At 40.4% G+C, this 14,078-nt stretch overlaps 1 protein-coding gene across 2 annotated transcripts in view; it reads left to right on the top strand.

Moving 5' to 3' along the window:
• ZFHX4 (zinc finger homeobox 4) overlaps window positions 1-14,078 on the top strand; it is a 568,535-nt gene that overhangs the window by 529,335 nt on the left and 25,122 nt on the right. For both annotated transcript variants that reach the window (XM_033933303.1, XM_033933304.1), the window contains one exon: window positions 2,712-8,087. In XM_033933303.1, the coding sequence (XP_033789194.1) occupies window positions 2,712-8,087 (5,376 nt within the window). The remainder of the gene's footprint in view (window positions 1-2,711; window positions 8,088-14,078) is intronic.

The raw sequence follows: 14,078 nt of genomic DNA, 5'->3' as shown, positions 1-14,078 counted from the left end.
CTGATACTGTTCCAGGTGTTTATTATCTACAGCAAATTACATGCAGACAGATTGATTTCCTTCCCAAAAGACTCGCCATCAGAGGGAATGCCTTTGGCAAGGGTAGATATTGTCACTCAGTCACTTACGTAAGGATATGGCTAGTATCATTTGCTGATTTCAGGTTACCGCTTGCTTAACTTATTCCTTTAACCATTATTCTACTCCCACTATTTAGATAAGTTAATCAGTGCAGCTAGTTTTTTATGCTGGGGAAAGTGTAGCACAGTGGTTAATGCTATAGCCTCAGCCCTGACATTGTGGGCTCAAACCCATGCTGCTCCTTGTCACCCTGGGTAAGTCACTTAATCCCCCCATTTCCCCAGGTACATTAGATAGATTGTGAGCCCGCCAGGACAGACAGGGAAAAATGCTTGAGAACCTGAATACATTCATATAAACCGTTCTGAGCTCCCTGGGAGGAAGGTATTAAAAATGTAATAAATTAATAAATATTTACTACACTGATTAAATTGTGTTATTGACATAAACAGGGCAATTCTATGACTGAGCACTGCCAAAATGGTTCCCAAGGAAATAAAGTGAGAGCCATTTCCACAATAGAATCTGGATGCCCGAATTCAATTATAGAATACAAGCATTATCCCAGTATTGGCATGCCTATCATTTGCACACCTGCAGTGGCACCAGCCATAGGCCTGGAATAATTGTGGTCATATAAATGTGACAGGGCCAAATGTAAGTTACAGTAGTCTGTAAATTATATATGTAAATGTAACCCTCAAGCTCCGCCCATGTATACACCCTTCTTATATTTATAATTATGTCACTTACATATGCCTTACATAATAGTGGTTAGGCATCTTCCTATCATTTATACTTGTACAGTAAAGGCCAGATTCTGTATAGGACACCTGCATTAGGTATAGCTAGATACTCTAATTGAGGACACCTAGGGATGTATAACTTCAGATTTCACACTCAATTTTTTTTAATTGGCTTACTTGGCTTGGTAATTGACCATGCCAGTTTTCAGCCAATTAAAAAACAAAATTAAAATAACAAATTAAGAGTTTGGCACCAAATTATTAGGGCGTCTAGTGACACCTAAGTGGAGGTGCCCTCTGATTCTTACCTGAAAAGTAGGCATGATTGGGGTGGAGAATAGGCATGGTTGACTTAGGCATCGCTAGGTGCCCAAGTAAATTAGGCCAAGTAAAACCTGGTCTAATACACTGTCGCATGCCTATAGGATGCTTAGTGATACCTAAGCACACCTAGGTACTGCTAGGAGGGAATTTTAGCATTGCCTAGTAATTTATTGACAACCACGCCAAATGGCACCTATAATGTAGGTACATTAGGTGCTGTTTATAGAATCTAGCCCTAAGTATATACTTATGAAAGTGCTAGTACAGGTTGAAGACTCTTTGTCTGAAATGTTCAGCATCAGAGACTGTTTAGATTTCAGAATTTTTTGGTTTTTAGAATAATGAATAAATGCATAGCCAGATTGTCACTTTTAGCCCTGCCTCCACCCTACTGTCTGTGTTTCTCTCCCCCCCCCTCCCCATGATCCAAATAACTATGTATGTTAATAGGAATTCCCAAGCCCCACCAGCCAAAGAGGTCTTCCACATCAGCACTTTCTATTGGCTGCTGCCGCTACCATACTACTCCCATCCCCCGCACGTGTTCAGTTTTTACAGAACAGAGCAAGCACAGAAGTGGGGGACCAGCATGTCAGTGGCAACAGATATGGAGGACCTCTTCATCTGGTGAGACTTGGGGATCCCTGACAGCCGTAGCAGCAGACACCTGGTGCTGGAATTTTTAAGGTGACTTTAGGTCCAAGTGTCATTTTGGATACCAAAAGTAAGCTTTTTAGTACATATTATTAATGCATAAACATTTGAAAAAAATTTTCAGTTTGTGGAAATTTTAGGTTTTAGAATTTCAGATAAAGGTAGTGTGTGTGTATTCTGCAATTATACTTGTGCAAGTACACCTAAATATGCAAGCGCCCAGTTATAGAATTGCTCTTCACATGCCATAATGTTGTGGTTAATATTCAAAGTGCATATACAAGTATTTTCCAGTAAGTTATTTCTTTTTTTATAAACAATTTAGGACTCCTTTTATGCTAGTGATTCCCGCGCGGCAAATGCAACAAAGCCCATTCAATTCCTATGGGCTTCATCACATTTGCCATGTGGGAATTGCTAGAACAGCCTTGTAAAGGGAGCCTTTAGTTTTTATGAATCTTAGGGCTCCTTTTACTAAGCTGCGATAGCGGTTTTACCGCATGCTAGACGCTAGTGCCAACATTGAGCTGGCATTAGTTCTAGCCACGTAGTGCGGGTTTAGCACGCACTAAAATTCTGCATGCGCTAAAAACGCTATCGCAGCTTAGGAAAAGGAGCCTTTAGTTTGAAAATACCAAAAATAATTTTATTTATTATTTTTTTTTAAAGGAGATGAACCTATTTCTTTTAAAATTATATTTCTTTTGGGGAAGGAGGGAGTTCATGGGCTGGGGACGGGTTCTTTATACTATAATGGCTTTAGGAGTTTGAATTTTATATAAATTGATTTTCTAATGGAACAAACTGTTTATGTTTTCTTCTCTTGAGGAAGTATTTTTGTATCTCTTTCTGAGTTTGTTAATAAAACAAATTTCAACTAAAATATCTTTGTTTTGTTTCTAACAGTTGAAGGTCCAATGGATGAAAAGAATATTCCAAGTAGAGATGATTCAAAGACTGGGATAGAAATTAAGTCTGAAGATCAGAATCCATCTAAGGAATGTATGGAAATGCCTGAATGGAATAAAAGCAACAGCAAAGATGTAAAGATCTCAGAGGCCATACAGGATCAATTAAATGAACAGCAAAAAAGACAGCTCTCGGTTTCTGATCGCCATGTCTATAAGTACCGTTGTAACCATTGTAGCTTGGCTTTTAAGACTATGCAGAAGCTTCAGATACATTCCCAGTATCACGCAATTCGGGCTGCTACCATGTGTAGCCTTTGCCAGCGTAGCTTCCGTACATTCCTGGCTTTAAAAAAACACTTGGAAACAGGCCACCCAGAACTTAATGAGGCTGAAATTCAGCAGCTTTGTGCATCCATACCTGTAAATGGGGAATTGTGGTCAGAAAGTGAAAGTATTATGTCTGAAGATCATGCTTTAGAACAGGAAATAGAAAGAGAATATGAGATGGATCAGGAAGGAAAAGCAAGTCCTGTTGGAAGTGACAGTAGCTCTATTCCAGATGATATGGGATCAGAACCAAAGCGGACTTTGCCTTTTAGAAAAGGACCAAATTTTACTATGGAAAAATTTTTAGATCCTTCTCGCCCATACAAATGTACAGTATGCAAGGAGTCCTTTACTCAAAAGAACATTCTCCTGGTCCATTATAATTCTGTATCACATTTACATAAACTCAAAAAGGTTTTGCAGGAAGCATCAAGTCCAGTTCCTCAAGAGACCAATAGCAGCACTGATAACAAACCTTACAAATGTAGTATTTGTAATGTTGCATATAGCCAAAGTTCTACATTGGAAATCCATATGAGGTCTGTTCTTCACCAAACCAAGGCAAGGGCTGCAAAATTAGAACCATCTACTAACATTTCTAATGGAAATACTATAGCAGGGAGCACTAATAGCCCTACCCAAGGGATATTAGAATCTGCAAATTCATCCACAGTTAACAGCAAAGATATCCAGTTAGATGCCAAAGAATTAAATAAGAAGCAGACTTCAGAAATAATAGCTGCACAGCCTATCCATCACCTACCCCAGTCACCAGCACAGCTTCAAATGCAATTACAGCATGAACTGCAACAGCAAGCTGCATTTTTTCAGCCCCAGTTTTTAAACCCAGCATTTCTGCCTCACTTTCCTATGACACCCGAAGCTCTGCTACAATTTCAACAGCCTCAGTTTCTATTTCCATTCTATATTCCTGGGGCAGAGTTTAGCCTGAGTCCAGATATTGGTTTGCCTGGTTCTGCTGCATTTGGAATGCCTGGAATGGCAAGTATGGCAGGATCATTTCTTGAAGATTTGAAGATGCAGATTCAAACACAGCATCAGGTTGGCCAAACACAAGTACAGATACTACAACAGCAAGCACAACAGTATCAAGCTACTCAACCCCAACTTCAGTCACAAAAGCAGCACCACCAAGTTAACAGATTAATAAAACAGGAGCAAAACAGCTTAGCAAGTATAGAGGGCCAAATGATAAAAGATGCCCAGAGCTATCAAGAAACAGAAGAAACATCTGAGAAACAAGAGAAGCCAAAGCAAGAATTTACTAATGACAGTGAAGTGTTTAAAGAAAATAAAGATATTAAAAAGCAAAAAACTTTAGAACCCACAATTCCGCCACCTCGCATTGCCTCTGGTGCCAGAGGAAATGCAGCTAAAGCTTTGTTAGAAAACTTTGGCTTTGAGCTAGTTATTCAGTACAATGAAAATAGGCAAAAAGTGCAAAAAAAGAACAAAACTAGTGAGAGTGAAAATACTGACAAATTAGAGTGTGGTGCATGTAGTAAATTATTTTCAAACATTCTTATTTTAAAGAGTCATCAAGAGCATGTCCATGGACAATTTTTCCCATGTGGAGAGCTAGAAAAATTTGCCCGTCAATACAGGGAAGCATATGATAAGCTTTACCCAATTGCACCATCTTCTCCAGAAACACCACCACCACCACCTCCTCCACCTCCTCCACCACCACCACCTCCCCCACCACCTGCTCCTCCTCACTCTTCTACTACTAGTTCTACAAAAGTTCAGAGCTCTACTCCCACTCCTTTGCAGGCTCCACCACCCACTCCACCTCCACCACCACCACCTCCTCCTCCTCCTCCTCCACCACCTCCACCTCCTCCACCACCTACAGCACCACCTCAAGTACAACTTCCAGTTTCACTAGATCTTCCTCTCTTTCCTCCAATCATGATGCAATCAGTACAACATCCTCCATTGCCCCCTCAACTTGCTCTTCAGCTGCCACCAGTGGATAGCTTATCAGCAGATCTTACACAACTATGTCAGCAGCAGCTAGGATTAGATCCCAATTTTCTGAGGCATTCACAGTTTAAACGTCCACGAACAAGAATAACAGATGATCAATTAAAGATTTTGCGTGCTTATTTTGATATTAATAATTCTCCAAATGAAGATCAAATTCAAGAAATGGCTGAAAAATCTGGTCTCTCATTAAAGGTCATTAAACATTGGTTTCGCAACACACTTTTCAAAGAAAGGCAAAGGAATAAAGATTCACCATACAATTTTAATAATCCTCCTATAACAGTTCTAGAAGATAGTAGAATTGATCTTCAGTCTTCTATAGAATATTGCAAGAATGATGCATCTTTCAGCAAGAGGTCTTCTAGGACTAGGTTCACAGACTATCAACTTAGGGTCTTGCAAGATTTTTTTGATACAAATGCTTATCCAAAAGATGATGAAATTGAACAACTTTCAACAGTTCTTAATCTGCCTACTCGAGTTATTGTTGTTTGGTTTCAAAATGCACGTCAGAAAGCTCGAAAAAGTTATGAAAATCAATCTGAGGCTAAAGATAATGAAAAAAGGGAACTCACAAATGAACGCTACATTCGAACTAGCAACATGCAGTATCAGTGCAAAAAATGCAATGTTGTTTTTCCTAGAATTTTTGATTTGATTACACATCAGAAGAAACAGTGTTATAAAGATGAAGATGAAGAATGCCAAGATGAAAGCCAAACAGAGGATTCCATGGATGCTATGGATCAAACAATCTTAAAGTATTGCACTGTTCCTAGTTCAACAGATATGCCAAAAGCTTCAGCTACCACTACCACAAATCCATGCTCTCGTTCTAGTACTCCTTTAATGCCATCACCCAAACCAGAACTTGGGAAGACTTCTCCCAAACCTGACCTGCCAGCAGAAAATCCAAAGCAAATTGATACCATGCCTAATGTTCCTGCCACCAAACCAGTACATTCCATGTCAGCAAATTCTTCAGACCCACATTCTTCAACACATCAGTCACAGAAACAGTCTCATCAAGTAGGAAGACCTCCATCTACATCTCAAACTACACCTATCCCTTCAAGTCCATTACATTTGTCAATGGCTTCCCTGCAGAACAGTCTACCTCCTCAGTTATTACAATACCAATGTGACCAGTGTTCTGTTGCATTTCCAACAATTGAACTTTGGCAGGAGCACCAGCACATGCATTTCCTAGCAGCCCAAAACCAATTTATTCACTCTCACTTTTTAGAAAGACCAATGGACATGCCCTATATGATTTTTGACCCTAATAACCCTCTAATAACAGGGCAGTTACTTGGTAGCTCTCTTGCTCAGAATCTCCCTCTAACAGGCTCCTCCCACACAACTCCATCTACAATATCTGGGTCACTTAAAAGAAAGATGGATGATAAAGAAGATAATAACTACAGTGAGAAAGAAGGGGGAAACAGTGGGGAAGACCAGCACCGAGATAAACGTTTGAGAACTACAATTACCCCAGAGCAACTTGAAATACTATATGAAAAATATTTGCTAGATTCTAATCCTACAAGAAAAATGCTAGATCATATTGCACGTGAGGTGGGCTTGAAAAAAAGGGTAGTTCAAGTGTGGTTTCAAAACACAAGAGCCAGAGAAAGGAAGGGGCAGTTTCGTGCTGTGGGTCCTGCCCAATCTCATAAAAGATGTCCTTTTTGCCGTGCATTGTTTAAAGCAAAATCAGCTTTAGAAAGTCATATTCGCTCTCGACACTGGAATGAAGGCAGGCAGGCAGGCTATAGTTTGCCTCCTAGTCCTTTAATTTCCATGGAAGATGAAAGTGAAAATCCACAAAAATATGCTTTCTTTGATTACCCATCATTGATAAAGAATGATCCTTTGAGTGAAAATGAATTGGCTTCTACAGTATCAACACCTGTTAGTAAAACTGCTGAGCTGTCTCCAAAGAATCTTTTAAGCCCTTCTTCTTTCAAAGCAGAGTGCAATGAGGACATAGAAAATTTAAATGCACCCCCTTCTGATGCTGGTTTTGATCAAAACAAAACCGACTTTGATGAAACCTCATCAATTAACACAGCAATTAGTGATACTACAACAGGAGATGAGGGAAATAATGATATGGAGAGCAGCACTAATTTAAAGGATGTAAAACCTTTGGTGTCTCCCAAGGAACCAAGAGCTTTTGCTAGTGATACTTTGTCTAAAACAGCAACCACACCTACAAGTGACTGTTGTGATGAAAAATTGCTGTTATCCTTAACAAGCCCTTCAATTAGTTTTAGTGAAAAAGAAAGTGATTATGACCAAAGCATTTATTTCAATGAAAATGATTTTGATGATGCTGCTGATCGTAGTGAAACATCAAGCATCGCTGACCCTAGTTCACCAAATTCATTTGGAAGTAATAATCCTTATAAATCTAGAAACAGTGATCGACCAGGTCATAAACGTTTTCGAACTCAAATGAGTAATCTTCAGCTTAAGGTCCTCAAAGCATGTTTTTGTGATTATCGGACTCCAACCATGCAAGAATGTGAATTACTTGGAAATGAAATTGGTCTACCAAAAAGAGTTGTTCAGGTTTGGTTTCAAAATGCACGGGCAAAAGAAAAAAAATTCAAAATTAACATAGGGAAGCCATTCATGATAAGTCAGACTGATTCTGATGATACAAAAATGCAGTGTTCAATTTGTGGGATAAAATATTCTGCACGTTTGTCTATCAGAGATCATATATTTTCTAAACAACACATTTCTAAGGTGAGAGAAACAATGGGAAATCAACTTGATCGGGAAAAAGACTATTTAGCTCCTACAACTGTTCGACAGTTGATGGCACAACAAGAACTGGATCGTATAAAGAAGGCCACGGATATTCTAGGGTTATCAGTACAGCCACCAAGCATGATAGACAGCAGTTCTCTCCATGGCCTTAATCTGCCAGCAGCATATCCTGGACTCCCTGGCCTTCCTCCAGTTCTGTTACCTGGAATAAACAGCACATCCTCCTTGCCTGGGTTTCCCCAAAGTTCAAACAGTAAGTCATTAAATGAGTGTGTAGTTCTCTGTTATTTCAGTATTCAAGTGTAAATCAAAATAATGTTTATTTTCTTTGTTCATGTTTGTGCTTCTTTACAAGGCCTCCTTTATAACTGATAGCTAACTAGATAGTAATATAGAAACATGGAAACATAGAAACATGACGGCAGATAAAGACCAAATGCCCATCTAGTCTGCCCATCCACAGTAACCATTATCTCTTTCTCTGAGAGATCCCACGTGCCTATCGCAGGCCCTCTTGAATTCAGACATAGTCTCTGTTTCCACCACCTCTTCCAGGAGACTGTTCTATGCATCTAGCACCCTTTCTGTAAAAAAGTATTTCCTCAGATTACTCCAGAGCCTATCACCTCTTAACTTCATCCTATGCCCTCTTTTTGCACAGTTTCCTTTCAAATGAAAGAGACTCAACTCATGCACATTTATATTATGACTCTATCATGTCTCCCCTCTCCCACCTTTCCTCCAAAGTATACAGATTGAGATCTTTAAGTCTGTCCCCATACGCCTTATCACGAAGACCACACACCATTTTAGTAGCCTTCCTCTGGACTGACTCCATCCTTTTTATATCTTTTTGAAGGTGTGGCCTCCAGAATTGTACACATATTCCAAATGAGGTCTCACCATAGTCTTATACAGAGGCATCAATACCTCCCTTTTCTTACTGGCCATACCTCTCCCTATGCAACCTAGCATCCTTCTAGCTATCGCCATCACCTTTTCAACCTGTTTGGCCACCTTAAGATCATCACATACAATCACACCTAAGCCCCATTCTTCCTTCGTGCACATAAGTTCTTCACCCCTAAACTGTACCGTTCCCTCTGGTTTTTGCAGCCCAAATGCATGACCTTGCATTTCTTAGCATTAAATTTTAACTGCCAAATTTCAGATCATTCATCAAGCTTTGCCAAGTCTTTCTTCATGTTATTCACACCATCCAGTATGTCTACTCTATTGCAGATGTTGGTATAGTTTTGTATGTGTCTGACCCTTCAATACTGTAGCATAGCTTTTGGGGTGATTCCACAGTTACAAGCTAGTAAATTCACATTTTTTTCAGAATGGGACAGCATTTCCCAGTATGCTCCAGAGGGGGTATAATTAAATACTTTTGCACACAAGTCAATCTTTTACTGTTCTTCAAAACAAATTGAACTGATTTGGGAGGTATTAATGCAGTATTTAATGTATGAGGGGCCACTGAAAAGTTCTCAACCCAACCAACAAAGTTGGGGCAGTCTCCGTCAAGGGCTATACACTTAGTCCAGTGATTTTCCACTTTTTTATGTTCCATTGGAAAAATACTGAACAAAAAAAAAAAAAAGGAAAATCACTGGATTAAGCATATAGCCCTCAATTGAGACTGCCCCAACTTTGTTGGTTGGGCTAAGAACCTTTCAGAAGCCCCTCATATCTACAGTTATATGAAGTACTTATTTCACCTCATTAATAGTAGAGATAACTCCTATGCATACATACTACACTAGCACTAATTTAAATATGTGTTCCCTTCATCAATCCATATTCATTATGGCTCCCTTTTACAAAACAGCACTAGTGAGTGTCACGCGGCAAATGCTCCGTCACCCATTCAATCCTTATGGGCTTCAGAGCATTTACCATGTTCAGCCCATGCTATTGGGCTTAGTAAAAGAGGGGTTTTGAAGGCAATTTGTTTGTGTATAATAGCTGTCTGAAAATTGCCCACATTGTATGCAAGAAACAGTATGCAGGTAGTTCTTGCCTTTGGGGGAGGGGGGAGCCATTCCCAAGATTGAGATTAAAGCAGAAAATGCAACAAAACACATATTTTTGGGTTACAAATGTATACAAGTTATTTTCACCAATAAAAAAACCCCATGTGTGCACTAAAAAGACAGTACAAATATGTACAGCTCTTTTTTCATAGGAATATATAGTACAGCAATGTGTCTGAACAGGTATACAGTGGTACCTTGGATTACGAGCATAATCCGTTCCAGGAGCATGCTCGTAATCCAAAATGCTCGTTTATTAAAGCGAGTTTCCCCATAGGAAATAATGGAAACTCGCTTTGATAGGTTCCCACCCCCCACCCTCCCCCCCGAGGCCAGCAGCGCTGCTCCCTCCCCCCACCCACGAGAACCGGCATTGCTCCCCCCGAAGGCCTCCCCCCACGAACCAGCACCCTCCCCCCCGCCGCCATCGGGCACCCCCCCACCGCGACCTGAGGTTTCCCCAACCCACCCGAACCCTCTTCTTATTTTGCTGTAGCCTCCGCAGCGGCACCGGCACCAGCATGTCCTGTGCGTAGTGCCGGTGCCTGATGATTTGCTTCCTGTGCTGGGCCTTGAGAGTTCACGTTCGATGTGAGAGTTCATGTTCGACGTGAACTCTCAGGCCTTGAGCATGTGCACATGCTCAAGGTCCAGCACAGGAAGCAGATCTTCAGGCACCGGCACCACGCACAGGACTTGCTGGTGCCGGTGCCGGTGCCGCTGCGGAGGCTACAGCAAAGTAAGAAGAGGGTTTGGATGGGTTGGGGGGACCTCAGGTTGCGGTGGGGGGTGCCCGATTGCTGCGGGGGGGGTGCGGATCATGGGGGGGAGGGTGCCGGTTCATGGGGGGGGGGCGCTCGCAAATCGAAGCGCGCTCGGTTTCCGAGGCACCAATTTTGCGAATGTTTTGCTCGTCTTGCAAAACACTCGCAAACCGGTGCACTCGTAAACCGAGGTACACTGTATTTTGAGCAGCAAGCTAAGCAGGCAATGGATCAAGCCAAATTGACATGGCCACACAATATATCCATCCACATCGCATGCCCCCCTCCATTTCTTTTAAGGTAGTTATGAAAAACATTACAAGAAATAAATCAGAAGGGCCTCCTGTGCAATAAAGAAAACCTTGGCCAGTTTTAATCAACCAGTAACGCTCCCATGATTACAATTATTCAGTAGCATCCTTTAACCAGTTCTTCTACAGAGCATCCGACTTATTTACACACACACTCTTGGATTCTATATATGCTGCTCAAAATGGACGCTAACATTTGGGTGCCGATCTAAGACGTGCACCCAACTAAATTGTCTAGGAAGCCAATTTGAATTTGTGTGCACATATTGCTATGTGCTGTTCTATAACAATGCGCACACAAATCCCATAAACCCAGATTCTTAAAAAGCCGCTGAAGGCTAGTCACTGGCAGATGCCTAGATCACGCCTGCCAGCAACTAACTTAAGGGTTTTAATTAGTTCTGAATGGCACACTAATTGGTCACACCATTAAAAACCAATTAAAACCTAATCAAAACAAAAAATTTAGGCGACACCAGGTGACCTCCCAGACCAGTGCCTAGGTCCATGGTGCCTAGCATTGTCTAGTGATGTCAAACCCAGAAATAGCTATATATAGGGACAGCACCAGGCTTTGGCATCACTAGGCGATGCAAGCCACAATTCAGGAAATTCAGGAAGGACCCAAGGTGCCAGAAATGTGGGCCTGTAAAACTCTGACTCTTCAAAATATTGTGTAAAACACACTAAATCACCAATTGTTAGGCACACTTTGTTTAAGAGCAGAAACAGTCAAGGTTCACTCTGTAAAGAAAACAGATCTCAAGTGTCTGCAGTCAAACCTCAGAGCAAGTCGTAAGGAGGGACTTATATGCAGACTATCATTGATCATATGTTGACCCAAACAAACAATTCAAGTGAACAATTTTGACTGTGAGTATTTAGATCTTTCTATCTCTCAAAAGTTTTGAGAGATACAAAGATCTAAATACTCACAGTCAAAATTGTTCACTTGAATTGTTTGTTTGGGTCAACACATGATCAATGACAGTCTGCATATAAGTCCCTCCTTACGACTTGCTCTGAGGTTTGACTGCAGACACTTGAGATCTGTTTTCTCTACACAGTGAACCTTGACTATTTTTGTCTGTAAAACTCTGGCCTACATTTCTGGAGCCTAGGGTCCTTGGGAGCCATGATCCTGGAAATGGCACACAGCAGGCACTTACAAAATCCTAGCCATAGTGTGCAACTTAAAAGGAGGCAAGGCCATGGAAGGTGCAGAGATAGATCTGGGGCATTCCCAAAATTTGCACTCTGTGTTATAGAATACTGGGGATGTGCGCCCAGATTGAGCACTGGAAATTACACCTAGTTTCAGCAGGTGTACATCCTGGCATCCAAGTTTGGATGCTGAAATTGTCACTCAGTGCTATTCGGTAATGGATACTCATCTTGAGTGCCCATTAGAGAACAGCAATGAGTGCTGATTGTTTTTGGTGCCGATTTTTGAGCGCCATTTTCTGAATCTAGCTTATGACTTATCTACAGAAATTTTCCTAAAAACAGGAGGAAATTAGAGATAGGTGGCATGCCTTTACTAATCAAAAACAAAAAAGAATATATTCATAGTATTATGTGACCTCAGAGCAAAACAAACTCCCTTCAAAGCCAGATACATTTAGGGTAATTTTTATAGGGTAATTTTTCTTTAGTTTACTGTTGTATAATTTTTATAGCAGGCATCCTTACTTGTATATAGTTATGTATGTAGGTAGGTTCATGTTTTCCTTATAAAAATGACTCTACAAAAAAAAGTGCATGCACACTTTTATGCACAAATTTATCAACTTATTTTACATGCATATACAACACATTTTATAAAGTTCAAACCTTTTCACTAATCAGAGTCAGCATGGCTCAAGGACACAGTTAAATCTGGAAACCCTTCCACCAGGAAAACCTTCATTCAGATAAATTTATGAACATACAGACTATGGAGCTAATTTTCAAAAAAGAAAAACTTCCAAAAGTGGCATAAAGGAGCGGATGGGTATTTTTTCTTGCCAAACCCTTCCAATTTACTTTTTTTCAAAACCCATTTACTAGATTTCTATGGTGATTGTCTGCAGTGCATCTAAATCTGAAGGGGTTTGGAGGTATGGTTTGGATGGGACTAGGATGGGCTTATGATTTGGACATTTTTCTGCAATAATCAAACATTTTAGAAAACATCCATGGTCGTTTGGGGCTAGACCTATTTTAACAATAAATAAGTGTCAAAATGGTGCTTTAAAATGACCAAATAACCACTGGAGGAATGAAGGCATGACACCCAACACTCCCACAATATTCACTGACCCACTCCCAACCCCCCCTCCCCCCAAAAGATTTTAAACACTACTTACTTGCCCTATATGATAGATTCAGATGTTATGGCCAGTTATGGCAAGCAGGTTCCTGGAGTAGCCTAGTGGGTGGTGTGGTCAACCATAGAGATGGGGAGGGATTCAGGCCCATATCCCAGTCCAACTACTACACTCATGGTGGACTATCTGAGCCTTCCAAAACCCACCCAAATCCCGCTATACCTTTTGGACATGATTTTTTTTTTTAATGGTTCAAAAAGATAAATGCACTGAGGACAAGCACATCTGAAAAATGGCCATTTTTGAAACAAAAATATAGACCCTCTTTTTGTTTCAAAAATAGTCATTTCCGCTACTGGATTTTTTTTTTTAGCATTTTCTGCAAAATGTCTGAGGCAGATAATGAAATGAGGCTCTCATCGGACTTATTAGAAGCCAGCTACCAGATAATTTTTGGAACTAGTAGACGCTTAATATAAGCATTGTATACTTTCAAATTAAAATTGAAGTCTTTATCAGTCACGTTTCAGATGGTCACAATATAAATTTGATTTATCATGGATGGACACTGAGAAGTTAGATATATTTGAGATATTTTTGGATGAACACATTTTGGTGTAACGTTGATATGAAAGAACACTTGTGATGTAACTGGTGCATTTGCTATTCAGGGACTGTTCCCACTTGCATCTATTTTGAGCAGCATATAACTGCCAAAGAAACTGAAGCTCTCTCTTACCACTAAGTATTTTCATTGTTCATTATTTTATCCAGTTCCTATTCTTTTTGGAGAAAGGTAGGCGTTTTGTGTTTGACTGAAC

Source organism: Geotrypetes seraphini, chromosome 2 (genome assembly GCF_902459505.1).
Source record: "Geotrypetes seraphini chromosome 2, aGeoSer1.1, whole genome shotgun sequence".
Lineage (NCBI taxonomy): Eukaryota > Metazoa > Chordata > Amphibia > Gymnophiona > Dermophiidae > Geotrypetes > Geotrypetes seraphini.
Note: the sequence above shows the minus strand (reverse complement) of the source record. Positions and strands in the feature narration are given on the sequence as shown.